This window comes from Tamandua tetradactyla, chromosome 3, assembly GCF_023851605.1.
Source record: "Tamandua tetradactyla isolate mTamTet1 chromosome 3, mTamTet1.pri, whole genome shotgun sequence".
NCBI classification, from domain to species: Eukaryota; Metazoa; Chordata; class Mammalia; order Pilosa; family Myrmecophagidae; genus Tamandua; species Tamandua tetradactyla.
In genome coordinates, this window is record NC_135329.1 from 8909804 (window position 1) to 8935369 (window position 25566).

General features: G+C 37.5%; 1 protein-coding gene and 1 long non-coding RNA gene across 10 annotated transcripts in view; one reads left to right on the forward strand and one right to left on the reverse strand.

Moving 5' to 3' along the window:
* Positions 1-25566, reverse strand: part of DTNB (dystrobrevin beta) — a 445692-nt gene that overhangs the window by 67483 nt on the left and 352643 nt on the right. For all 9 annotated transcript variants that reach the window (XM_077152324.1, XM_077152325.1, XM_077152323.1 and 6 more), the window contains 2 exons: positions 3564-3649; positions 2554-2667 (listed from right to left, as the gene is read on the reverse strand). In XM_077152324.1, coding sequence (XP_077008439.1) covers positions 2554-2667; positions 3564-3649 — 200 coding nt within the window. The remainder of the gene's footprint in view (positions 1-2553; positions 2668-3563; positions 3650-25566) is intronic.
* Positions 1-25566, forward strand: part of LOC143676964 (uncharacterized) — a 58143-nt gene that overhangs the window by 6642 nt on the left and 25935 nt on the right. The gene's annotated exons all lie outside the window — the stretch shown is intronic.

Genomic DNA, 25566 nt, shown 5'->3' on the forward strand with positions numbered 1-25566 from the left:
AGGGTGGCTTCTTTGTTCTCTAGTGTTTCATATTCCCTATATTTACAGCATTGATAAAATAAATAAGGAGAATCCAACCCATTCAACACGTTTACTAGAGCCCTTCCTTCCCTGAACTCCTGAGCCTGGACATGGTACTTCCTCTTTGCTCTGTATGATCAAAAATTATATATTTTAAAACAAAATAATATGTAATTTTAAAATTATATACAAGGTGAAAATGAATGAATTACAGCCACATTCAACAACATGGAAGGATTCTAAAGTGTAATACTGGAGGGGGGGGATGTTTCAGGAGACTACATACAAATTGAAACACTTCTATAAAGCTCAAAGAAACAAGAGGCAAAACTGAACATTTTATTATGTAGGAACGCATATATATGTGATAATACTGTTTAAAAGGAAAGGGAATGACAACCCAAATTATGGGTAGAGGTTAACTGTGTAAGAAAAATGGAAGCAGGGAAATGGGATAAGGAAGGGGCGCTCACACAGACGACATGATTCAAGCAATATATAAGTTCTCAAAGTGAGTGCGGGTTCATGACTTTTCATTTTATGATTATGCTTCATATCATATATTTGTAACATATACTTTATAACAAATATACCATTAAAATAATAATAAAGGGGAAAAAGTCAATCCTAGTAGACAGGATTCATAACCACTCACCCTATGGATGGGTCCTCCATCCTGCTTTATAGTAGTAGCTGGGTGTTGGCAGTTCCTGGGCACATACATATTGGTCAAAACCAGAGTGTTCATATACTATAAATGAATCCTGCTCTCTATGTGTATTTTAATGAACAAAATTCTTAATTTAATGTAGTTGATTTGCCAATATATTATTTTATGGTTAGCAATTCTAAGAAATAACTTTCTATTCCAAAACCCTAATGAAGTTCTCCTACATTTTTTTCAAGAAGTTTCAAAGTTTTATCTTTCATGTTTAATTCATCTGGTGGTGGTTTTTTATATAGCATGAGGTAGAAAGCCAATATATATTTTTTTCACACACATAATCAATTATTCTAGCACAGAGTCCCTCCTTTTTCAGTGATAGTTGTTTTGGATTTCTGATTTCTTAGGCTTCAGATGCTCCATGGACTCAGACGAAATTCCTGCTTCTTGCTGCCTTTTGTGACATCCCAGGGTTCAGTCTTTTGTCTACAAAATCCATGATAATTTTCAGATCCCTCCAGCTTAACTTAACATTTCTGGCAATTTCAGCTGTAGCAACAATTAGACTCAAGTATGACAGATTTTTACTTCTCTAGATATAAGTCTGAGTGAGGTGGGGAAAGAAAACAGGTATACACTGTGATAGCCTAGAATTATATTCTGCAGCATTTGTTTTCCCTCCTTTCTGACCAACTGTACTAATATCGCAAATACATAACACTGAATTGAAGAGGAACCAAAATCTTAGCCTTACAATTTTTTTTTTTTTGGGGGGGTGCATGGTCTGGGAAGTGGAAGCCCTATTAAATTTAAAACCTAAAATGACTATTCAGGAGTCTGGGAAGCTCTATTCCTCTAGTGATTTTCATCTGCAATGTTTAAATTCTTTATGACTTATTTATTGATGATAGAAATTTAAGCACAAGGACACCCATGGAAGAAGAACAATCTTCATTTTCTAGGAAAAGAAACCATGGTTGAGAGGTTAACTGGCATAAGCCAAAGGAAGAGCTAAAAATGAGTATTCAGCTATGCAGAACCTCAGATGATACCACATTAAAAATCAGCGGTGGAAGCCAAATGCTACAATTTAAACAAAAAGAACTCACTATTCAGAAATTTAGAGGTCTGATGAGAACAGGTGTCAACAAGAATGTCTTTCCTTACAGAAGAATATACACACAAATCTCTAAGACGGAAAGGAAAGAAGACTTTTACTTTGGCTCACTCTCGTGTTATGCTCTCATGGGAAGACATTCCTATTCCATCCAAAACAGCAGGAGAGGGGAGCTGAAGTTGTTCTCTACCTTCATTCTGATCCGCCTTCCTTAGTTTCTCTATTCTTGAGACAGTTCATATCTATGTTGAGGTGGGAAGGTATCATACCCATGGTACCAGGGATTCTCTCTTAATTTCATGTCTCAGAGATGTGAAGGCTGTACATGAAGTGAACTTTTCCTTCAACAGAGTCCTGCTCTGAGTGTGAAGTGCCAGCAGAATTCATTCATAGGCAAGACAACATTATTCCTGCCAAAAGTCTCTAAAGTCAGATTAATTAGCAAGATAAGATTGGCTGCAATACAATGCTCTTATTAAGGCAACCACAAAAATATCAACACCCGTGGTTTGTCCTGGAGCTGTGGGACTGGCACGTACCTGGTTCTGCTCTGATGGCTGAAGTTCTTAGAGTGGCTGCAATGGAACCCAAACATCAGAGCAATAACAGAATGAGTGGAACTTTTGAGCTGTTTTTCTAATGGGACTAGTTATTCTGATTAACAGATTCTATCCCATTAAATTGGTTTCCTGAGATACAAATTCCCACTGGGATCACAGTTAGCGGACAGCGGCACAGTATTCCTGCTCACCTCAGCAGCCGCAGCTCTGCCAGCAGGGTGGGATTCTGCTGGGCCTTCTCGGGGGTGGGCTGGGAGGCCTGCTCATGCTCCAGGCGTAGGCGCTGAATCTCCTGCAGGATCTCTCTGAAGAGGGAAAAACGAAAGAAAGGGGTCCTCACCGTGCTTCACAGCTCTTTTTATTTTTCCCATGAGAACTTATACTGTAGTAGCATCAACTCTTCCAATCTCGTTTTGATCACTTCTAAATGATCAAAATGTGAAATGGAAACCTGAATGCTGCTTCACTTGGCATTGCCTCAATGAAACAACTTTTTGCAGCAGGAAAACTTACAAAAACATCCATCTTAAGAAGCTGAAAATTCCCAGACTATGCACCGCCACCCCTCAAAATAGAACCTGAAAAATCTCCACAAAAGGCAAATGACAATTAGGATACTTTACTTTCTCTCAGAAAAAAGAAAAGGGAATTCCCGATGCAGGTCCTATTCTAACCTCCCCAAATCTTTCTCAACCTCCCGGCCCCCCTTGACTCCCCGACTGGTGAGTGGCTACCGTTTTCTTCACCTGGGCCCATGAGAGTAAGGCCAAGCTTCGTCCTGCTTGCTACCTTTCAGTGTGTTGGGATGTGCTGTCTGGTCTCCATGGCTTTTTTTTTGTTTCTCAAATGACAGACCAGAGTCACATGCAGCCTAGGCAGCCAGTACAAGAACACTAGACAGAGAAAAGTCTCCTGGGATGTATAGTGCAGGAAGAAATCATGAGAGGGTTAATATACTAGGGTAGGAAAGGACACTGGGAAAAAGTGAGCAGGGTTTTGTATACCAGAATAAACAGCACACAGATATATACAATTCCTATCTAAGTGTCCAGGGCATGTAGCGGATGTGGGATGGCTTATGTTCACTGGGGTGGGAACGTCTTTGCAGTCAAAAGCTATCTAGCCTGTAAGGAAAACAAGAATCAGATATTCATGTGATAATTATGGACTTCAGAAATTAGCTTGACCTCTGCATTCTTACCTGTTTTTATTTTCCAGTTCTGCAATAAGCTGTCTTTGTTGTTTGTTGGCGTCAAAGTTAAAGCTCAAGTCAGTAGGAGGATGGGTCTAAAGTAGGGAGAAAGAAAAACTATTCTTTCTGTCTGATTTAAATATATTCAGAGACCTAGACTAATTTTTTTAAAATTCCCCTTAATTACTTTCATGTGTACAATTCAGTGACACTAATTACGTTCATAGTATTGTGCTACCATACTATCATCCAATACCAAAACTTTTTCATCACCCAAAACAGATATTGCACTCATTAAGTAACAATTACCGAGTCCTCCCTCTGCCCCGGCCTCTGGTAACTTCTAATCTTTCTGTCTCTGGGTATTTGCTTATTCTAGATATTTCACATAAATGAAATGACACAGTATTTGTCCTTTTGTGTCTGGCTCATTTTACTTTGCATAATGTTTTCAAGGTTCATTCATGTCATAGCATATATTAGAATTTCATCCCTTTTTATGGCTGAATAATATTCCACTGTATGTATATAATACATTTTGCTTACCCGTTCAATAGCAGATGGAGAGTTGGGCTGTTTCTACTTTTTGACTATTATGAATAATGCTGCTAGGAACATTCATGTACAAGTTTTTGTGTGGATTTATGGTTTCATTTCTCTTGAGTATATACCTAGAGTGGAACTGCCTTTTGATGACTGTCTATTGAGGAAATACCAAATTGTTTTCCAAGCAGTTGAACCATTTCACATTCCTACCAGCAATGTATGAAGGTCCCTATTTCTCCATATCCTTACCAACACTTATTTGCCTTTTTTATCATATCCATCCAAGTGGGTGTGAAGCAGTCTCTTGTGATTTCAACTTGCATGTCTCTAATGACCAAAGATGTTGAGCATGTTTTCATGTGCTTACTGACCATTAGTATAACTAACAGTTTTTTGCAGAAATCTTGATATTTTTAATTTACATTTTCACGGCTGTCTTTGATCCTCGTTATGTCCTCTAAGAATTTATAGTAGCCATTTAATACAAAATAGGAAAAGGCATGACTAGGTGATGTTTCATTTTTCTTGATTAATCAGGACAAGAAGCTCTTGCTGAAGGCTCTACAATGTCTGTGCTTTATTCTGCACATTTTTTATTCTGCCCAAAACATGATCTGTAATGAGGTAACTTGCTTCCTGTCTAGAGCTTGAAGATTCCCTAAGTTATTCTTTTCATATGGAATTTCCTAAATAAACAGCAGCAAAAACAGCACAGCAAATCTGGGTGGGAGGCTTTTTATCAAATCACTGAAGAGTTTCTTTTTTAAAGGAAAAAAAAAAAAGAACTTTTTTTTCTCCAGAAAAGAGTGGACCAGCAGCCAGCTGAGTAAACTTCCTGTGTTGTAGTCAGCATCTTGTGAGGGCCTGAGTTGAGCCTCAGAAAAAATGGCTTGCTTGAGGCTGAACCTGCTTATGAATAATAATAGGTTTCCAATTCCCTACATGGGAGTTAAAGCTAATGGCTCCTTAAAGAGTGAGAAAAGGGAAACTGTGGAGGAAGAAGTGAGCTGTGAAGGGAATTTACTACACGATGACCAACCATCCAACCAACCAAAGCCCTGTGGTATTTCACTGGAAATTTCTAAATAATCTTTTTGGCTTTGTGCATCTTTCTGCAGAGCTGAGATGTCTTTCTTGGAGTAGGTTAGTACAGGAATCAAAAGTCATTGTCAACAGAGATGACCGAACAGGAAGGTTCTTTGGCCCCAGGAAGCAGCTGAGCGACAGTCTCAGCTGAAGCCACTTGCATCCGGGCAGGGCTAGCTCCTTCACCCTGACGCAGCTGTCTAATGATGGCATATTTCACACAAACGTGCAGCAATGCCAAGTGTACATTAAATAACAGAGGCTTCAGCTTTTATTGTTACCTTAAATACCACAGTGCTGCTTAAAAAAAGAGCCAAATTCTCCTTTCCTGAAATCCCTCCAGGACATGAAGGGACAAAGGCAGAAAGGGAATTATTAGTTTATAAAAACATAGACTACTTTGGCCAGGAGAAACCTAACAATGATTTACTTCAACCATTAACTAAATAAATAGTTCATTCATTCATTTATTCAGCAAATATTTCCCGAGCGCCTGTGTCCCAGGTACTGTTCTAGGAGGGGTGCATCAGTGAATCAGCCTTGGCCTCCTGCTGCTTACAGTACATTCAGAGAGAGAAGAAATCTATATAACATCAGTGGTGAGAAACCCTATGAGGAAACAGGGTAAGGAAATCAGAGGGAACTGGGTAGGGGAGTCTTGAAATGAGGTGCCTAGAGAAGGGCAGACCTAGTGAAGGGAGGAAGCAAACTGGCGAAGGAGGTCTGAGGCAAAAGTAGGGAGGCAGGCAAAGCCAGGCCAGCAGCGGTTCGGCACCAGCTGGGCTTGTTCAGGTCCACACTTCTGGGTGGAGCGAGCTAAAGAGAGGGTGGTCTAGGGGCCTTCCAGCCATGAAGATGACTTTCCATCTCACTCTGAATTTTGTGGGAAGCCATGCTAGGGGCTTTGAACAGGAGAGTTTAAAATCTGTGCATGCTGAAATATAGACAAAACTGGGGCATTGTAGAACATCCCTTACACATTCAAGAAAAACCAATTTACTTAACACCAAATATCAAAACAGTGGTAATGAATAGGTAAAAGAAAATTGGTTATTTATATTTAACTGACTATAAATATGGAAACTGATGTTGGTGGGTTATTCAAAAGATAGCACATCAAAATATGAAGTCACATAACCTTATATTTGAATTTCAAGTCCTCCACTCTGATGCAGCTAACTATCTAATGATGACTTATTTCACGCAAATGTCCAACATTGCCAACTAAATAACAGAGACTTGTTAACTTTTTGGTTTCCTCATTTATAAAATCACAATAGAAATCATCCCTATCTTGCAGAATTAACTCTGAGGACTAGAGATAATGTTTCTACAAAACCTAGTACAGGATTATAGGCTCTCAAAAATTAGCTGTTATTTCTAATTCTATTATTAGGTCAAAGCAGCTACTAGGCAGGGTAAATGCTGGAGAAAAAAGACCCATCCAATGCCACAGAAATGTAAGTTGGGCAAGTTTAGGAGATAAAAGGTGAGAGATCACCTTTAACTAGTCAAGTATATAATAATGAATGCAACTGTTGAGTGGATAGATACCTTGAGGTCAGAGCAAAGAAAGAGAAAAAAATTAGGGACCAAAGAACCAGACTGTAAGAGCTAATCTTACTATTTGAGAGAGGTTCTGGATTGGGAATAAGGTGTTGAGATTCCTTTAATCCTAGTAAGGAAAAGGTGCCTCAAACTTCCTCTGTTACATTAGATATTCTTTTAGGCTAAAGTAGTTGCACAGAGCTCATCACTTTTAGTGGAATAGGGACACATCTGAAGAATATAGGACAGAAATAAGGCCCTGTTGAGTAAAACTGGACAAAAAATACAAAACCAGAAAACCAACAAAGCAAACTAATCTGAGAGTATGCATTTCTGGAGCTTGCAAAAAAGAGACTGGAGGCTTCCCATTTATGAACTTGGCAGAAGAGTCTCCCCAAATGGGCCTGACAGTCAGCTAGGCTTTCTTTGTACTCAAGGCCAGTCTCTCATCATCCTAACCTTAGACGCTGACTGGACGGCTGTAGATTACTAACCCTGCCTCTCTCTTGCAAACACCCAATAATGTCGTTTAGGGCAGTGGTTCCTAAACTCACTGCAAATCAGAAGACCTGGGAGTTCTTTTTTTCTTAAAAAACAAAAAAACCCCAAACATTTCACACATGATTGCAATACGTAGCCAGGTCTGACAGTTGCTATTTTTAGGATTTTTTTGAGTCATTAAATGTGTGCAAAACATCACATGGATTCTGTTAATCTTTAGTACTAAGAAGGCATGAGGGTCTTTCTGGAATGGTGTACACCAGAGGCAGGCTGACAAGATGATGGGGTGAAGTCTGGAAATGGGCCCAAAGGAAAAAAAAATCTTCTCTTTTCCATAAATGTTTGTTAGTATGACAATGGGGTGATGATTTCTTCTTCCTTTCACTTTTCTTCTGATTTTTTCTGTGATGAGGTTTAATTTTTTTGTAAAGATAAAACTTCACTTAAAAATAAAAGAAACATCTGATTATACCCAGGGCTGGTGATGTTTGTGGTTAAACTTTAATAATTTGCTATTCTTACGACTATTTACCACACATTATAATTATATTGCGGTTAAAAAACAAAACCGAGACAAGAAAAAGGAACTCAGGTACTTCAGGAAAACAAATGAGCTCTCCTGGGTAATGACTATCACCTGAGGAACCTAAAATGTCTTTATTCAAGAATCAGCCTGAAAGGCTGCAGTGGCTGTGTTAGCCTTCTAGGGGGAACTCGGGGCCCCAATTCTGACACACTCTCAGGTGCCAAGCTGGCTGCTAAAATGATCTGATGGACTTTGTAGAAAGAGATTTTTCAAAAAAAGACACCAACAACACAAGCCTCCCTGGCAGGCTATGAATAAATTCTTGAGAACCCTGCACTGCGGGCATGCAAAACCCTTGTGCGTTAAGAGACCAGAGGATTAGGGGTCTTCTGCGGACCAGAAACACTGCCAAGAGGAGCACTTCTGGAGAGGCCCAGTGCTGACAGAGAATGCCACTTTGGAAAGTGTCCAGAAGATGAAAGGGACCATATCAGTGCTCAGTTTCAAGACCACTCTAACAATTATCATTTTCACACGAACTAGAAAATCAGCCTCAGAAATTATCAAGTTTAAATAGACTTATCTTGTTTGCAGTAAAGGAGTACAGGGTCAAACGGCTTCGAGGGTTTAGTTTACAATATTTAAAAAGTACTATTATAAAGTAAAACAAGACTGTCTAATGACATTAAATGTATTTAATTTAAAAAATTTAAATACAATCCCATCCATTTAAACTACTTTATTTAGAAATTTTAATTTTTAAAATAAAGGGAACAGTGGTGACTTTTTAAGGGCACATGTTAAGGTTTAACTAATTAGGCCCCCTCCCCTGCTACCCCAGACTTTTTGTACTATTCTGATCCATTTTACTAAACTTAAGAATTGTAATGTCTGAATCAGATTCGTGACCTGATACTAGATTCTCAAAAAAAGATTCTGAAAGTTAAACACAAAGGGATAAATTACTTCATTTAGGAGAAACAAAGCAACAATCCTTATTTGCAGCTTCCATAACTATTTCCCTATGAAAAAGTAGATACAGGTTGGTTTTATTTCTAAAATTAACTACTTTGTATGTATTATAACAGATCGGCCTGCCCACCCAGCCCAATCTCACTCCAGCAATGTTTCCTGAGCTCCAGCCACACAAGCTGCCTCGGGGCTTTCATGCAGGCTGAACTCCCAAGCAGAGCATACACTCCATTCTCTTTACCTGGTTAATGCTTACCTCATCTGTTACGGTTTTTTTTTTTTTTTTTTTTAATTTCTTCATTTTAACACTTATAAGTGAGCAATTCTTTGGTGTTAAGTACACTGACAATGCTGTGTGACTTTCAACACTGTTTCCACACTATTTTTATCAACCCAAATCAAAATTCATCCTCATTTAGCACTAACTCCCCATTCCCCTCTCGGCCACCACTCACAATCACTATTCTGCTTTCTGCCTCTGAATTTGCTTATTCTAAGTGCTTCATATAAGAGAAATCACATGATACTTGCTCTTTTGTGTACAGCTCATTTCACTCAATATGATGTCATTAAGGCTTATCTATGCTGTAACATGTACCAACACTTCTTTTTATAGCTGAATAACATCCCATTGCATGGATATACCACATTTTGTTTATTCTTTCATCTGCTGATGGATATTTGGGTTACTTCCACCTTTTGGCTATTGTGAATAACACTGTGATGAGTACTGATGTATAAATACCTGTTCAGTCCCTGCTTTCAATTCTTTGGGTATATACCTAGGAGGGCTATTGCCAGTTATCCTATGTTTAATTTTCTGAGGAACTGCCAAAATGTTTTCCTCAGTGGCTATACCATTTTACATCACCACCAATAATATATGAAGGTTCTTATTTCTCCACATCCTTGTCAACACTTGTTATTTTCAGTTTTTTCAACAATAGCCAACCTAGTTTTTTTTTTTAAACTTTTTAAAATTGTATAATATAACATATATACAAAGAAAAGCAAGAAAAAAGCAATAATTTTCAAAGCACTCTTCAACAAGTAGTTACAGGACAGAGCCCAGAGTTTGTTATGGGCTACCATTCCATCATCTCAGATTTTTCCTTGTAGCTGCTCCAGAACATTGGAGGCTAGAAGGAATATATATATATTTTTTATCATCACAACTGGCTTTTTCTTCTTTTTTTGTGAAAAATAACATATATCCAAAAATGTAATACATTTCAAGCACATTGCAACAATTAGTTGTAGAACAGATTTCAGAGTTTGGTATGGGTTACAATGACATAATTTAAGGTTTTTACTTTTAGCTGCTCTCAGATATTGGAGATGAAAAGAAATATCAATATAACAATTCAGCAATCATACTCAGTTGTTAAGCCCTACCATCTCTGTATAACTCCACCATAACCTTTGATCTTTCTTCCACTCTTCAGTGGTATTTGATTATGCCCATTCTAACTTTTTCATGTTGGAAGGGACTATTGACAATACGGGATAGGGGGATGGAATTAGTTGATGTTCTGGAGAGGCTGGGCCCTCTGCATTTCAGGGCTTACGTGGTCTAGGGACCCATCTGGAGATTGTAGGTTTCTGAAAAGTTACCCTAGTGCATGGAACCTTTGTAGAATCTTATTTTATTGCCCTAGGTGTTCTTTAGGATTGGTTGGAATGGTTTTGGTTGGGGCTCACTACAGCTTTTTTTTTTTTTTTGCATGGGCAGGCACTGGGAATCGAACCTGGGTCTTCAGCATGGCAGGCAAGAACTCTGCCACTGGGCCACTGTGGCCAGCCCTCTCACTACAGTTTTAATTTGCATTTTTCTAGTGGCTAATGATGTTGAGCATCTTTTCATCAACTTACTGGCCATCTGAGTTTCATCTTTGGAGAAATGTCTATTCAAATTCTTGATCCATTTTTAATTGGGTTGTATTTTTGTTGTTGAGTTGCAGGAGTTATTTATATATTCTGAATATTAACCTCTTATTAGACATGTGGTTCCCAAATATTTTCTCCTGTTCTGTAGGTTGTCTTTGTATGTTTTGCTAAAGTCCCTTGGTGCACCAAAGTTTTAAATTTTGATATAGTCCCAATTAACTACTTTTTCTTTCATTGTTCATTCTTTTGGTATAAAATCTAAATATCCATTGCCTATTACAATGCCCTGAAGATGTTTCCCTATGTTTCCTTGTAAGACTTATATAGTATTAGCTCCTATATTTAGGCCTTTGATCAATTTTGAATTTAGTTTTGTATATGGTGAGAGGTAGGGGGGCACATTCATTCTTTTGAATGTGGATTTCTAGTTGTGTCAGCACCATTGTGGAACATACTATTCTTTCCCCATTGAATGGACTTGGTACCCTTGTTGAAAATCAACTGGCCATAGCTGTGTGGATTTTAACTCTGGACTCTCATTTCTATTCCATTGGTCTATATGTTTATCCTTTTGCCAGTACCACACCACATTAATTACTGGAGCTTTGTAGTAAGTTTGAAATAATGAAGTCTGATTCCAACTTTGTTCTTTTTTAAGACTCTCAACTATTTGGAGACCATTGCAATTCCATATATATATGGGAATCAGCTTTTCCGTTTCTGTAAAACAGTCTGGTAGAATTTTGATAGGGAATACTTGAATTTGTAGATTGCTTTAGATAGAACAGACATCTTAACAATATTAAGTATTCCGGTCCACGAAAACAGGATGTCTTTCCATTTATTTAGGTCTTCCTTAAATTCTTTGAGCAATGTTTTGTAGTTTTTCAGTGTACAAATCTTTTACCTCCTTCGTTAAATTTATTTTGAGCTATTTTATTCTTTTGGTTGCTATTATAAATGGAATTATTTTCTTAATTTCTTCTTCAAATCACTTACTATTTGTGTATAGGAACCCAAGGGATTTCTATGTAGTTATTTTGTATCCTACAATTTTTGATTAATTCATTTATTAAGTCTAGAAGCTTTCTTGTGGATTCTTTGGGATTTTCTATATATAGGATCATACTATCTGTGAATAGGGATAATTTGACTTATTCCTTTCCAATTTGGATGACTTTTCTTTCATTTTCTGACTGATAACTCTGTCTGGAACTTGAATTTCTAGTATAATGTTGAATAACAGTGGTGACAGCAAGTATCCTTGTTTTGTTCCTGATCTTAGGTGGAAAGTTTTCAGCCTTTCACCAGTGAGTATGCTATCTGCTCTGAGTGTTTCATAAACGTCCCTGAGTCACGTTGAGAAAGTTCCCTTCTATTAGTTTTTTTTGAAAAGTGTTTATTATAGAAGTAGTACGTTTACAGAAAAATCACACATAAGATACAGAGTTCATATATACCACTCAATTATCAACACCTCTCATCACTGTCATACATTTGTTACAGTTTATGAAAGAACATTTGTATAAGTGTATGTTAACTCTCGTCCATCATTCACAATAGGGCTCATTATTGGTGTTGTGCAGGCATATATTTAAAAAATTTTTATTCTAGTAATAATATAACCTAAAACTTCCCCTTTTAACCATATTTAAGCATTTAATTCAGTCTGTTACGTTCACAACATTCTGCTACCATTACCAGTATCCATTAACAAAACTTTTCCATCAATAAACAGAGAAACTCTATACATTTTAAGCATTAACTCCCCATTCCCTATCACTATCCTGGCCCCTAGTAACCTGTATTCTAGTTTCTGACTCTATGGATTTGCTTATTCTAATTATTTCATATCAGTGAGATTATACAATATTTGTCCTTTTGTATCTGGCTTTTTTTCACTCAAGATGAGGTCTTCAAGGTTCATCCATGTTGTCGCATGAAAGAATGTCATTCCACATTACAGGTATATACTATATCATTGTAGGTATATACCACATTTTATTTATCCACTCATCGGTTGATGGACACTTGAGTCACTTTTTTCTTTTCACAGTTTTGAATAATGCTGCTACTGACATTGGTGTGCAATATCTGTTGAGTTCATTCTTTCATTTCTTTTGAGTATATACTTAGAAGTAGGACTGCCAAGTCATATGGAAATTCTGTACTTAACTTTCTGAAGAATATCTTCCACAGTGGCTAAACCATTTTATATTCCCAGCAACAAAGAATCAGTGTTCCTGTTTTTCTACATTCTCTCCCACACTTGTTTGTATATCTTCTTTTAAGAAATGTCTATTTAAGTCTTCTGCCCAATTTTAAAATATGTTCTTTGTCTTTTTGTTGAATTGAGGATTTCTTTATTTATTTTGTATATTAAACCTTTATCAGATATATGGTTTCCAAATATTTTCTCCTGTTGAGTAGATGCCTTTTGATGCATAAATATTTTTAATTTTGAGGACGTTCCACTTATCTATTTTTCTTTTGGTGCTCATGCTTTGTGTACAAAATCTAAGAAGTCACTGCCTAACACAAGGTTCTAAAGATGCTTCCCTAGGTTTTCTTCTAGGACTTTTATAGTTCTGGTTCTTATGCTTATGTCTTTGGTCCATTTTGAGTTAATTCTTTGTACACGATGTGAGGCAGGGGTCCACCTTCATTGTTCTGCAGAGATCCAGCTCTTCCTGCATCATTTGTCGAAGAGCCTATTCTTACCCAATTGAGTGAACTTGGCAGCCTTGTCAAAATCAGTTGGCCTTAAACGTAAGGACTGATTTCTGAATTTTCAATTTAATTCCATTGGTCTATATGTGTGTTATTGTGCCAGTATCATACTGCTCTTTTTTTTTTTTTTTTTTTTTTACTGTGGCTTTGTAATAAGTTAAGATCAGGAAGTATGAGTCCTTCAACTTTGTTCTTTTTCAGGATGGCTTTGGCTACTCAGGGCATGTGCTGGTTTGAAAGGAAGTATGCCCCCTAAGAAAAGCCATGTTTTAGTATAAATCCCATTTCATAAAGGTAGAATAATCTCTATTCAATACTGTATGTTTGAAACTGTAATGAGATTATCTCCCTGGATGATGTGATTTAGTCAAGAGTGGTTATTAAACTGGATTAGGGGATGACATGTCTCCACCAATTTGAGTGGGTCTTGATTAGTTTCTGAAGTCCTATAAAAGAGGAGAATGAGAGACTCAGAGAGAGCAGAGAATGCTGCAGCACCACGATGCAGAGTCCACGAGCCAGCAACCTTTGGAGTTGAAGAAGGAAAGTGCCTCCCGGGGAGCTTCATGAAATAGGAAGCCAGGAGAGAAAGCTAGCTGATGATGCTGTATTTGCCATGTGCCCTTCCAGCTGAGAGAGGAGCCCTGACCGTGTTCACCATGTGCCTTTCCAGATGAGAGAGAAACCCTGAACTTCATCGGCCTTCTTGAACCAAGGTATCTTTCCCTGGATGCCTTTGATTGGACATTACTATAGACTTGTTGTAATGGGGACATTTTCTCGGCCTTAGAACTGTAAACTAGCAACTCATTAAATCACCCCTTTTAAAAGCCATTCCGTTTCTGGTATATTGCATTCTGGCAGCTAGCAAACCAGAACAGGGCACTTTACCCTTCCATATAAATTTGATGATTGGCTTTTCCATTTCTGCAAAGAAGGCTGTCCGAATTTTGACTGGGCTTGCATTGTATCTGTAAATCACTTTGGGTAGAATTAAGATCACAACAATATTCAGTCTTCCAATCTACAGAAACAGAATGTCTTTCCATTTATTTAGGTCTTCTATGATTTCTTTTGGCAACGTTTTGTAGTTTTCTGTACATAATTCCTTTACCCATGGCTAGATTTAGTCCTAGATATTTGATTCTTTTAATTGCTATTGTAAATGGAGTTTTTCTTGGCTTCTTCTTTGGTTTTTTTATTATTAGTGTATAGAAATACTACTGATTTTTTGGGTGTTGATCTTGTACTCTGCCACTTTGCTGATTTTGTTTATTAGTTCTAGTAGCTTTATTTTGGGTTTTTCAGGATTTTCTGTATATAAGATCATGTCATCTGCAAATAGGGGAAGTTTCACTTCTTCCTTTCCCAGTTTAGATGCCTTTTATTTCTTTTTCTTACCTAATTGCTCCAGCTAAAACTTCTAGTACAATGTTGAATAACAGGGATGACAATGCTCATCCTTGCCTTGTCCCTGATCTTAGAGGAAAAGCTTTCAATCTTTCACCACTGAGTAGGGGTTGTTTTGAGTTATTCATATATACTCCTTACTATGTTGACAAAGTTTCGTTCTGTTCCTAGTTTTCTCAGTGTTTTTATTAAGAAGAGGTGCTGGATTACCAATGCCTCTTCTGCATCATTTATGATAATCATGGGGTTTTCCTCTTTCTTCTATTAATGTGGTATATTACACTGATTGATGTTATGTTGAAACAACCTTGTATTCCTAGAATAAATCCTACTTGATTGTTTTGTATGATCCTTTTAATATGCTGTTGGATTTGGCTTGCTAGTATTTTGTTAAGGATTTTTATATCTATAGTCATAAGGGATATAGGGAAATGTTCTTTTCTTAAGATGTCTTTATCTGATTTTGGTATCAGAGTAATGCTAGCCTCCTAGAATAAGTTAGAAAGTAATTTCTCCTCTTCTAGTTTTTGAAAGAGTTTGAGAAAAATTGATGTTATATCTTTAAATGTTTTGTGGAATTCAGCAGTGAAACAATCTGGTCCTGGACTTTTCTTTCTTTGGGAGGTTTTTTTTTCATTCAGAATTTTTATTTTTAATTGTGTGTTAAGCATTGTATGCTGGGAATATGGCAGCATACCAACCAGACAAAAGTTTTGTTCTCATGGAGCTTACATTCTAGCAAAGGGGAGACAGATAAAGATAAATTAAGTGCTGTGAGCAAAGAAACTGCATGAAAGAGGGATAGGGATAGCAGAGGACTGAATAGAACTTCGGGTTGTTGTTTTGAATAATGTGATGATGAATATGAGCAGAATTCTCTGAAGGAGGTGAGGAACAAGTTATGTTATCTGGGGGGTAGTGCTAGATACAGGGAATAATATGTGCAAGAATGGGGCAAGGTTCTGTTAGGAATGTTGGGAAGGCCATCGTGGCTGGCGTGGAGCAATTAAGCGGATGATGGCCATCCAGGAAGTCTGAGAGGGAGCAGAGTCCAGACCACTGGGGCTGGCAGGTCCATCTTAAGGTTTTGTGTTCACCCTGCTGAGATGGGAGGCTAGTGAAGGATTTGAATGAAGAGAACAGAGGAAATGGGTAAAAGCCCAGAAATGAGAGGATGGCTTTTTTTGAGAACTAAGTTGATTGTGGCCACAACAGATTTTTCCAGTATATGAAGTGGAGACATAGGTAGGAATCAGGTTGTGAAGGTCCCTGTATCCTGTGTTTAAAGATCCTGAGGACAGGAGAAGCCATTGAGGGATTTAAGCTAGGGGAGCAATAAGATCAAATCTGGGTTTTCAGAGCACTCTGATGGGTGTGGCAATTGAGTTGCAATGGGGAGAGATGGAATTTAAGTGAGATATAGCATCCTGGGCATCATTCTAAATGATTTGTGTATATGTGTGTGCACATGTTTGTGTGCACATGTATGTGTTTATTTGTGTGGAGTTGTATTTGCTTAATTCAACAACAACCAATGGGGTGGGTTTTATATTTATCCATTTTAGACAAGAGAATACTGAAGAGAAGGGAGACTAACCTAGGCCCCCTAGCTACTATGGGGTAGAGCTGGGCTTTGAACTCAAGTACTCTGGTTCCAAAGTCTTTGTACTTACAGAGGAGTGAGTTGCTATACGGTGTATCATGGAACACAGGCTCAGGCACAATACAAACTTTTAGCTAATGATTGCTTTTCAAATTACACAGCATAAAGGGGTCCAAAAGAGCAAGGGAAGAGAAACCATTGTGGCCAGTCTCCAGGGGAGACCAATTGCTCAGGAGAGGAGAGAAAAATTAGTGCTGCTTGAGGGTTGGGTTACTTTTACAACCCCAAGCAGAGAGGCCCTGCCACTAAGAGTCCTTTTGATAAGTAGCTGAAATGCTTGTTCTGTTGAGAGGTTTTTGATTACTAATTCAATCTGTTTACTTGTTATAAGTCTGTCAGAATTTTCTATTTCTTCTTTGCCAGATTAGGTATTTTATGTGCTTCTATAAATTTGTCCATTTCTTCTAGGTTTTCTAATTTGTTGGCATATCCTTTTTATTTCCATAAGGTCGGTAGTAATGTCCCTACTCTCATTTCTGATTTTAGTTATTTTGTACTCCTTTTTTTTTTTTTTTTTGTCAATCTGGCTAAAGGTTTGTTGATTTTATTGATCTTTTCAAATAAACATTTCTCTGTTCTAATTCTTTACTACATTCTTCCTTCTACTAACTTTGGGATTAGTTTGCTCTTCTTATTCAGGTTTCTTTAGGTGTGAATTTAGGTTATTGATTTGTGGTCTTCGTTTTTAATGTAGGCATTTAAAACTATCAATTTCCCTCTGAGCACTGTCTTTACTGCCTTCCATACATTTTGGTATGTTGTGTTTTTGTTTTAATTCATCTCAAGATATTTTCTAATTCCTTGCGATCATCTCAAGATATTTTCTAATTCCTTGCGATTTCTTCTTTGATACAAATGGTTGTTCAACAGTGTGGTGTTTGATTTCCATATATTTGTAAATTTTCTAGTTTTTCTTCTGTAATTGAGTTTTAGCTGGATTCCTTTGTGGTCCAAGAAGATACTTTGTATGGTTTTAATATTTTAAAATGCATTAAGATTTGATTTGTGACCTCACATATGGTCTACTCTGGAAAATATTCCATGCATATTTGAGAAGCATGTGTATTCTGCTGTTGTTGGGTGAAATATTCTATATATATATCCAACAGGTCTAGCTGGTTAATAGTGTTGGTCAAGTCTCTATGTCCTTACTGATCCTCTGCTTATTCTATCAATTACTGAATTACTGAAGTCTCCAACTATCACTGGACAACTATTTATTCTTCCCTTCAATCCTATCAATTTTTTTCTTCATGCATTTTTAAATTTATACATTCAGTCACTATCATTGTACACTCAAGGCATTCCTAGATTATACCATCTCAGTCTTTATTGTCTACCTTTCCTTCTGATTTCATTTGGGCCCCCAGCCCTCCTCCCTCTATCATTCTCACATTCAGCTTCATTCAGTGTACTAACATTATTGTATTATAGTTAGGTAATATTGTGCTATCCATTTCTGAATTTTTACAATCAGTTCTGTTGTACAATCTGTATCCCTTCAGCTCCAATGACCCAATATCTACTCTATTTCTATCTAGGGTAGAAAGAACAGATGGTCTCTGTTCTTAACTGAAATTCTCCAAGTTCATTCACTAATGTTAGTTCATATCAATGAGACCATATGGTATTTGTCCTTTGTTTCTGGCCAACCTCACTCAGCATAATGTGCTCAAAGTCCATCCATGTTGTTACATACTGCATGTTTTTATTCTGTCTTACAGCTGCATAATATTCCATCGCATGTATATACCACAGCTTGTCTAGCCACTCATCAGTTGACAGACATTTTGGCTGTTTCCATCTCTTGGCAACTATAAATAATGCTGCTATAAACACTGGTGTGCAAATGTCCGTTTGTGTTCTTGACCTCATGTCCTCTGAATAGATACCTAGCAATGGCGTTGCCAGATCACATGGCAATTCTATACTCAGCCTCCTGAGGAACTGCCATCTGCCACAGCTGTTGTACCATTTGACATTCCCACCAACAGTGGATAACTGTGCCCCTTTCTCCACATCCTCTCCAGCACATGTCATTTACTGTTTTATTGATAATGGCCATTCTGGTGGGTGTGAGGTGATATCTCATTGTGGTTTTGATTTGCATTTCCCTAACAGCTATAGAAGTTGAGCATCTTTTCATGTGCCTTTTGGCCATCTGTATTTCCTTTTCTGAGAAGTGTCTGCTCATGTCTTTTCCCCATTTTGTAATTGGGTTGTTTGTCTTTTTGTTGTTGAGCTGAACAATCTCTTTATATATTCTGGATACTAGACCCTTATCTGATATATTGCTTCCAAATATTGTCTCCCATTGTATAGGCTGTCTTTTTTCTTTCTTGACAAAGTTCTGTGATGAACAAAAGTGTTTAATTTTGAGGTGTTTCATTTCTTTCTTTCTTTCTTCAATGCTCATGCTTTGGCTTTAAGATTTAGGAAACCACCTCCTACTAAAAGATTTATAAGATATTTCCCTGCATTTTCTTCTAAAAGTTTTATGGTCTTAGATCTAATGTTTAGGTCTTTGATCCATTTTGAATTAATTTTTATATAGGGTGTGAGATATGGATCCTCCTCCATTCTTTTGAATGCGGATATCCAGTTCTCTAGGCACCATTTATTGAAGAGACTGTTTTGTCCCAGGTGAGCTGGCTTGATTGCCTTATCAAAGATCAATTGTCCATAGATGAGAAGATCTATATCTGAACACTCTAATTGATGACATTGGTCGGTATATCTAGCTGTGCTGGTCTGAAAGGAAGTATGCCCCCTAAGAAAAGCCAGTTTTAACATAACTCTCATTTCATAAAGGTAGAATAATCCCTATTGAATACTGTATGTTTGAAACTGTAATCAGATCATCTCCCTGGATGATGTGATTTGGTCAAGAGTGGTTGTTAAACTGGATTAGGGGATGACATATCTCCACCCATTTGGGTGGGTCTTGATTAGTTTATTGGAGTCCTATAAAAGAGGAAATATTTTGGACAATGAGAGATTCAGAGAGCGCAACACTATGAAGCAGAGTTCACCAGCCAGCGACCTTTGAAGAAGGAAAACGCCTCCCGGAGAGCTTCATGAAACTGGAAGCCAGGAGAGAAAGCTAGCAGATGATGCCGCATTTGCCATGTGCCCTTCCAGCTGAGAGAGAAGCCCTGACTGTGTTCACCATGTGCCTTCTCACTTGAGAGAGAAACCCTGAACTTCACCGGCCTTTTTGAACCAAGTTATCTCTCCCTGGATGCCTTTGATTGGACATTCCTATAGACATGCTTTAACTGGGACATTTTCGCAGCCTTAGAACTGTAAACTAGCAACTCATTAAATTCCCCTTTTAAAAAGCCATTCCATTTCTGGTATATTGCATTCTGGCAGCTAGCAAACTAGAACACTATCCTTATGCCAGTAGCATGCTGCTTTGACCACTGTAGTTTCATAATATGCCTTAAAGTCAGGTAGTGAGAGACCTCTGACTTCATTTTTCTTCTTCAGGATATTTTTAGCTATTTGGGGCACCCTGCCCTTCCAGATAAATTTGTTTTACTGGTTTTCCTATTTCTGAAAAGTAAGTTGTTGGGATTTTGATTGGTATTGCATTGAATCTATAAATCAATTTAGGCATAATCGACATCTTAACTATATTTAATCTTCCAATCCATGAACATGGTATGCCCTTCCATTTATTTAGGCCTTCTGTGATTTCTTTTAGCAATTTCTTGTAGTTTCCTTTGTATCCTTAAATTTACTCCTAAATATTTTATTCTTTTGGTTGCAATTGTAAATGGAATCTTTTTCTTGACTCCCCCCTCAGATTGTTCATTACTAGTGTATTGAAACACTAAAGATCTTTGAGTGTTGATCTTATAACCTGCCACGTTGCTATACTCATTTATTAGCTCTAATAGTTTTGCTGTGAATTTTTTGGGTTTTTGACATATAGTATCATATCATCTGCACACAGTGAGAGTTTTATTTCTTCCTTTCCAATTCTGATGCCTTGTATTTCTTTTTCTTGTCTAATTGCTCTGGCTAGAACTTCCAACATAATGTTGACTACCGATAGTGGACATCCTTGTCTTCTTCCTGATCTTAGGGGGAAAGTTTTCAGTTTTTCCCCTTTGAGGATGATGTTAGCTGTGGCTTTTTCATACGTTCCTTTTATCATGCTGAGGAAGTTCCCTTCTATTCCTATCCTTTGAAGTGTTTTCAACAAGAAAGGATGTTGAATTTTGTCAAATGCCTTTTCTGCATCGAGATGATCATGTGATTTTTCTGCTTTGATTAGTTGATAATGGTGTATTACATTAATTGATTTTCTTATGTTGAACCATCATTGCATACCTGGAATGAATTCTACTTGGTCATGATGTATAATTCTTTTAAAGTGGTGCTGGATTCCATTTGTAAGAGTTTTTTTTCCCCAAGCTTCACTATTGTTTAATATATTTATCTAATACTGTGACTTCAATAGAATATACTTTGCTTGTATGAGAAATTGATATTACATTTGTTTTTCTGTTTTTTATTACCTATTGCAACCATTGGTTTAATACTACAGTGGTTTACAGTTTGTAGTTTTTTTTAAGAATGCATTTTTTAATTCAACATAACCACATACAAACACAAACATTCTTACCATATGATCATTACATTCTTGATATATAATCAATAATTCACAATATCATCACATAGTTGTATATACATTATCATGATCATTTCTTAGAACATTTGCATCAATTCAGAAAAAGAAATAAAAAGAAAACATAAAAAAATTCATACATACCATACCTCTTACCTCTCCCTTTCATTGATCACTAGCATTTCAATCTACTAAATTTATTTTAACATTTGTTCCCCTTATTATTTATTTTTAATCTGCATGTTTTACTCATCTGTTGTAAAGGTAGATAAAAGGAGCATCAGGCACAAGGTTTTCACAATCACACAGTCACATTGCAAAAGCTATATCATTATACAATCATTTTCAAGAAACATGGCTACTGGAACAGAGCTCTGCATTTTAAGGCAGTTCCCTCCAGCCTCTCCATTACACCTTGACTAAAAAGGTGATGTCTATATAACACGTAAGAATAACCTCCAGGATAGCCTCTCGACTCTGTTTGGGACCTCTCAGCCATTGACATTTTATTTTGTCTCATTTCTCTCTTCCCCCTTTTGGTTGAGAAGGTTTTCTCAATACCTTGGTGCTGAGTCCCAACTCATTCTAGGATTTCTGTCCAACATTGCCAGGAAGGTCCACACTCCTGGAAGTCAGGTCCCATGTAGAGAGGGGAATGGCAGTGAATTTTCTTGTGTTGGCTGAGAAAGAGGCCACATCTGAGCAACAAAAGAGGTTCTCTGGGAGTGACTCTTAGGCCTAACACTAAGTAGGCTTACCCTATCCTTTGCGGGGTTAAATTTCATATGAACAAGCCCCCAGACTGAGGGCTCCGCCTATTGTTTTGGTTGTCCCCACTGTTTGTGAGAAGATTATCAAGAATTCTCCACTTGGGGAAGTTGAGTTTTTCCCCTTTCTCACCATTCCCTCAAGGGGGCTTTGATTTGTGAGAATTTTGTTGAGGATTTTTGCATCTATATTTATTAGAGAGACTGGTCTGTAATTTTCTTTTCTTGTAATATCTTTGTCTGGCTTTGGTATGAGGGTGATGTTGGCTTTGTGGAATGAATTAGGTAGCTTTCCCTCCTCTTCAATTTTTCTGAAGAGTTTGAGCAGGATTGGTACTAATTCTTTCTTGAATGTTTGGTAGAATTCACATGTGAAGCCATTTGGTTCTGGGCTTTTCTTTTTTGGGAACTTCTTAATGGCTAATTCAATTTCTTGTGATTGGTTTGTTGCAGTCGCCTGTTTCTGCTCGAGTCAATGTTGGTTATTTATGCCTTTCTAGGAAGTTGTCTATTTCATCTACATTGTCCAGTTTATTAGCATAAAGTTGTTCATAACATTCTCTCATTACCTCCTTTATTTCTGCTAGGTCAGTGGTTATGTATCCTGTTCCATTTCTGATTTTATTTATTTGCAGCATCTCTCTTCTTCTCTTTGTCAACCTGGCTAAGGGTCCATCAATCTTATTGATTTTCTCACAGAACCAACTTCTGGTTTTGTTGATTTTCTCAATTGTTTTCATGTTCTCAATGTCATTTATTTCTGCTCTAATTTTCGTTATTTGTTTCCTTTTGCTTGCTTTGGGGTTAGTTTGCTGTTCTTTCTCTAGTTCTTCCAAATGGACTGTTAATTCCTCGATTTTTGCTCTTTCTTCTTTTTTGATATAGGCATTTAGGGCAATAAATTTCCCTCTTAGCACTACCTTTGCTGCATTCCATAAATTTTGACATGTTGTGTTTTCATTTTCATTTGCCTCAAGATATTTACTGATTTCTCTTGTAATTTCTTCCTTGACCCACTGTTTGTTTTGAGTGTGTTGTTGAGCCTCCATATATTTGTGAATTTTCTGGCCCTCTGTCTATTATTGATTTCCAACTTCATTCCGTTATGATCTGAGAAAGTGTTTTGTATGATTTCAATCTTTTAAAATTTTTTGAGACTGGGTTTGTGACCCAGCATATGGTCTATCCTTCAGAATGATCCATGAGCACTTGAGAAAAAGGTGTATCCTGCTGTTGTAGGGTATAATGTTCTATAAATGTCTGTTAAGTCTAGCTCATTTATTGTATTATTCAAATTCTCTGTTTTGTTATTGATCCTCTGTCTAGATGTCTGTCCATTGATGAAAGTGGGGAATTGAAGTCTCCAACTATTATGGTAGATGTGTCTATTTCTCTTTTCAATGTTTGCCTCATGTATTTTGGAGCACTCTGGCTCAGTGCATAAATATTTATGATTGTTATGTCTTCTTGTTCAATTGTTCCTTTTATTAATATATACTCGCTTTCTTTGTCTCTTTTAATTGTTTTACCTTTGAAGTCTAGTTTGTTGGATATTAGTATAGCTACTCCTATTGTTTTCTGATTGTTGTTTGCATGAAATATCTTTTCCCAACCTTTCACTTTCAATCTATGTTTATTCTTGAGTGTAAGATGCATCTCCTGTAGGCGGCATATAGACAGGTCCTGTTTTTCAATCCATTCTGCCAGTCTATGTCTTTTGATTGGGGAGTTTAATCCATTAACATTTAGTGTTATTACTGTAAGGACAGTACTTTCTTCTACCATTTTGCCTTTTGGATTTTACATTTCATATCTAATTCTTCTTCTTTTTACCTTTACTGATAGTCTTCATTTTTACACTCTTCTCCACATTTCTCTCTCCTGTTTTTTTCTATCTGTCTGTAGTGCCCCTTTTAGTATTTCTCGCAGAGCCAGTCTCTTGGTCACAAATTCTCTCAGTGATTTTTTTGCCCGAAAATGTTTTAGTTTCTCCTTCATTTTTGATGGACAATTTTGCTGGATACAGAATTCTTGGTTGGCAGTTTTTCTCTTTAAGTATCTTAAATATATCATCCCACTGCCTTCTTGCCTCCATGGTTTCTGCTGAGAAATCTACATATAGTCTTATTGGGCTTCCCTTGTATGTGATGGATTGCTTTTCTCTTGCTGCTTTCAAGAGTCTCTCTTTTTCTCTTTGATGTCTGACATTCTGATTAGTAAGTGTCTTGTAGTATGTCTATTTGCATCTATTCTGTTTGGGGTATGCTGCACTTCTTGGATCTGCAATTTTAAGTCTTTCATAAGAGTTAGGAAATTTTCAGTGATAATCTTCCCCATTAGTTTTTCTCCTCTTTTTCCCTTTTCTTCTCCTTCTGGGACACCCAAAACACATATATTCATGTGCTTCATGTTGTCATTCAATTCCCTGCGTCCCTGCTCATATTTTTCCATTCTTTTCCCTATATTTTCTTTTGCTTCTCGGATTTTAGATGAATTGCTTTTATGAATTATGAGGTAATTGTTTCAAATACTGTATCTCATTTGAATTGTTGGCTTGTTCCTTTAACTGGGCCATATCTTCAATTTTTGTAGTATGATTCATTATTTTTTTGCTGGCATCTAAACATTTAATTTCATTCATTAGTTTATTCTGGAGATTTTTTCACTTTTTTTACCTAGGATTTTCTTGCTGGATGACTTCATTGTCTATCTGTTCTTTGACCTTCAGTCCAGCTTATTCTAAACCTCTAGCTTAGGTTTTGCTTAACAGATCAGAATTTTTCAGTTCTTGTTTTCTTGTTTCTTGCCCTGCCTGAATGGTGCCTTTCCCCCCCACTTAGGAGGGTCTACTTAGGTATTACAGACCTCAGTGAGATTTTCCCAGACCAAACTGCCCTCCTTTCAGGAGGAAAGAGTCACCTGTATCAGTTTTCCCTGAAGGTGAGACCCTGCAGGTTGAAAGACCTTCCTATGAAACCTAAGGACTCTGTGTTTTTTCTATCCTGCCCAGTATGTGGTGCTTGTCTGCCTGTGGGTCCCACTAGCATAAGGTGACTGGTACCTTTAACTTCAGAGACTCTCCCTGCTTGGGACATGATTGAGACAGAGGAAAGGTAGTAGGCTGGCGTTAATCGCTTCAGTTTTCCAGACCCTGGGGTCTGAATTCCTTGAAGGAGGGATTCCACCTGAGCTGGGCCCCACCTCTCTCCTGGGAAAGGCACAGCCTCCAGACAAACTCGAACAAGCTTAATTCTGCCCATGCCTGGGACAGTTGGAGCCTGAGAAGCCCTGAAACTGTATTCAAAGAGCAGTTAAACCATAGAAACACAGCCACAAAAAAGAAATGAAAGAAAAAATTCTTTTCAGAACACAACCCCCGTTCCTCGGGTTTGCCAATCAAGAGCTTAAGTTGGAAGGGTGCTTTGTGTATCTCCAGGTCCTATGTGACCCCTCCTTTCCTTCAGGGTCTGGACACTTTCAAGTATTTTGTGCTGCCCTATCCAAAAAACCTGTTTTATTTTCTTTTTCCTTCAGCCTTGCCCCCTCTCTGCTGGGGCAAAACCGAGCAACCTCAACTTTTACTCAAGGTTCAGCTGAGCTGAGGGCCTATTTTTAGTAGTCAGAATTTGTTAATTAATTCCACAGTTGGAGCTTGGTCATTCAGCCCCTTAGTGCTAGTGAAGTCTCTATCCTTTCCCCTCTGGGAAACAGCCAGTGGGTGAGGGGCACTGGCTCCC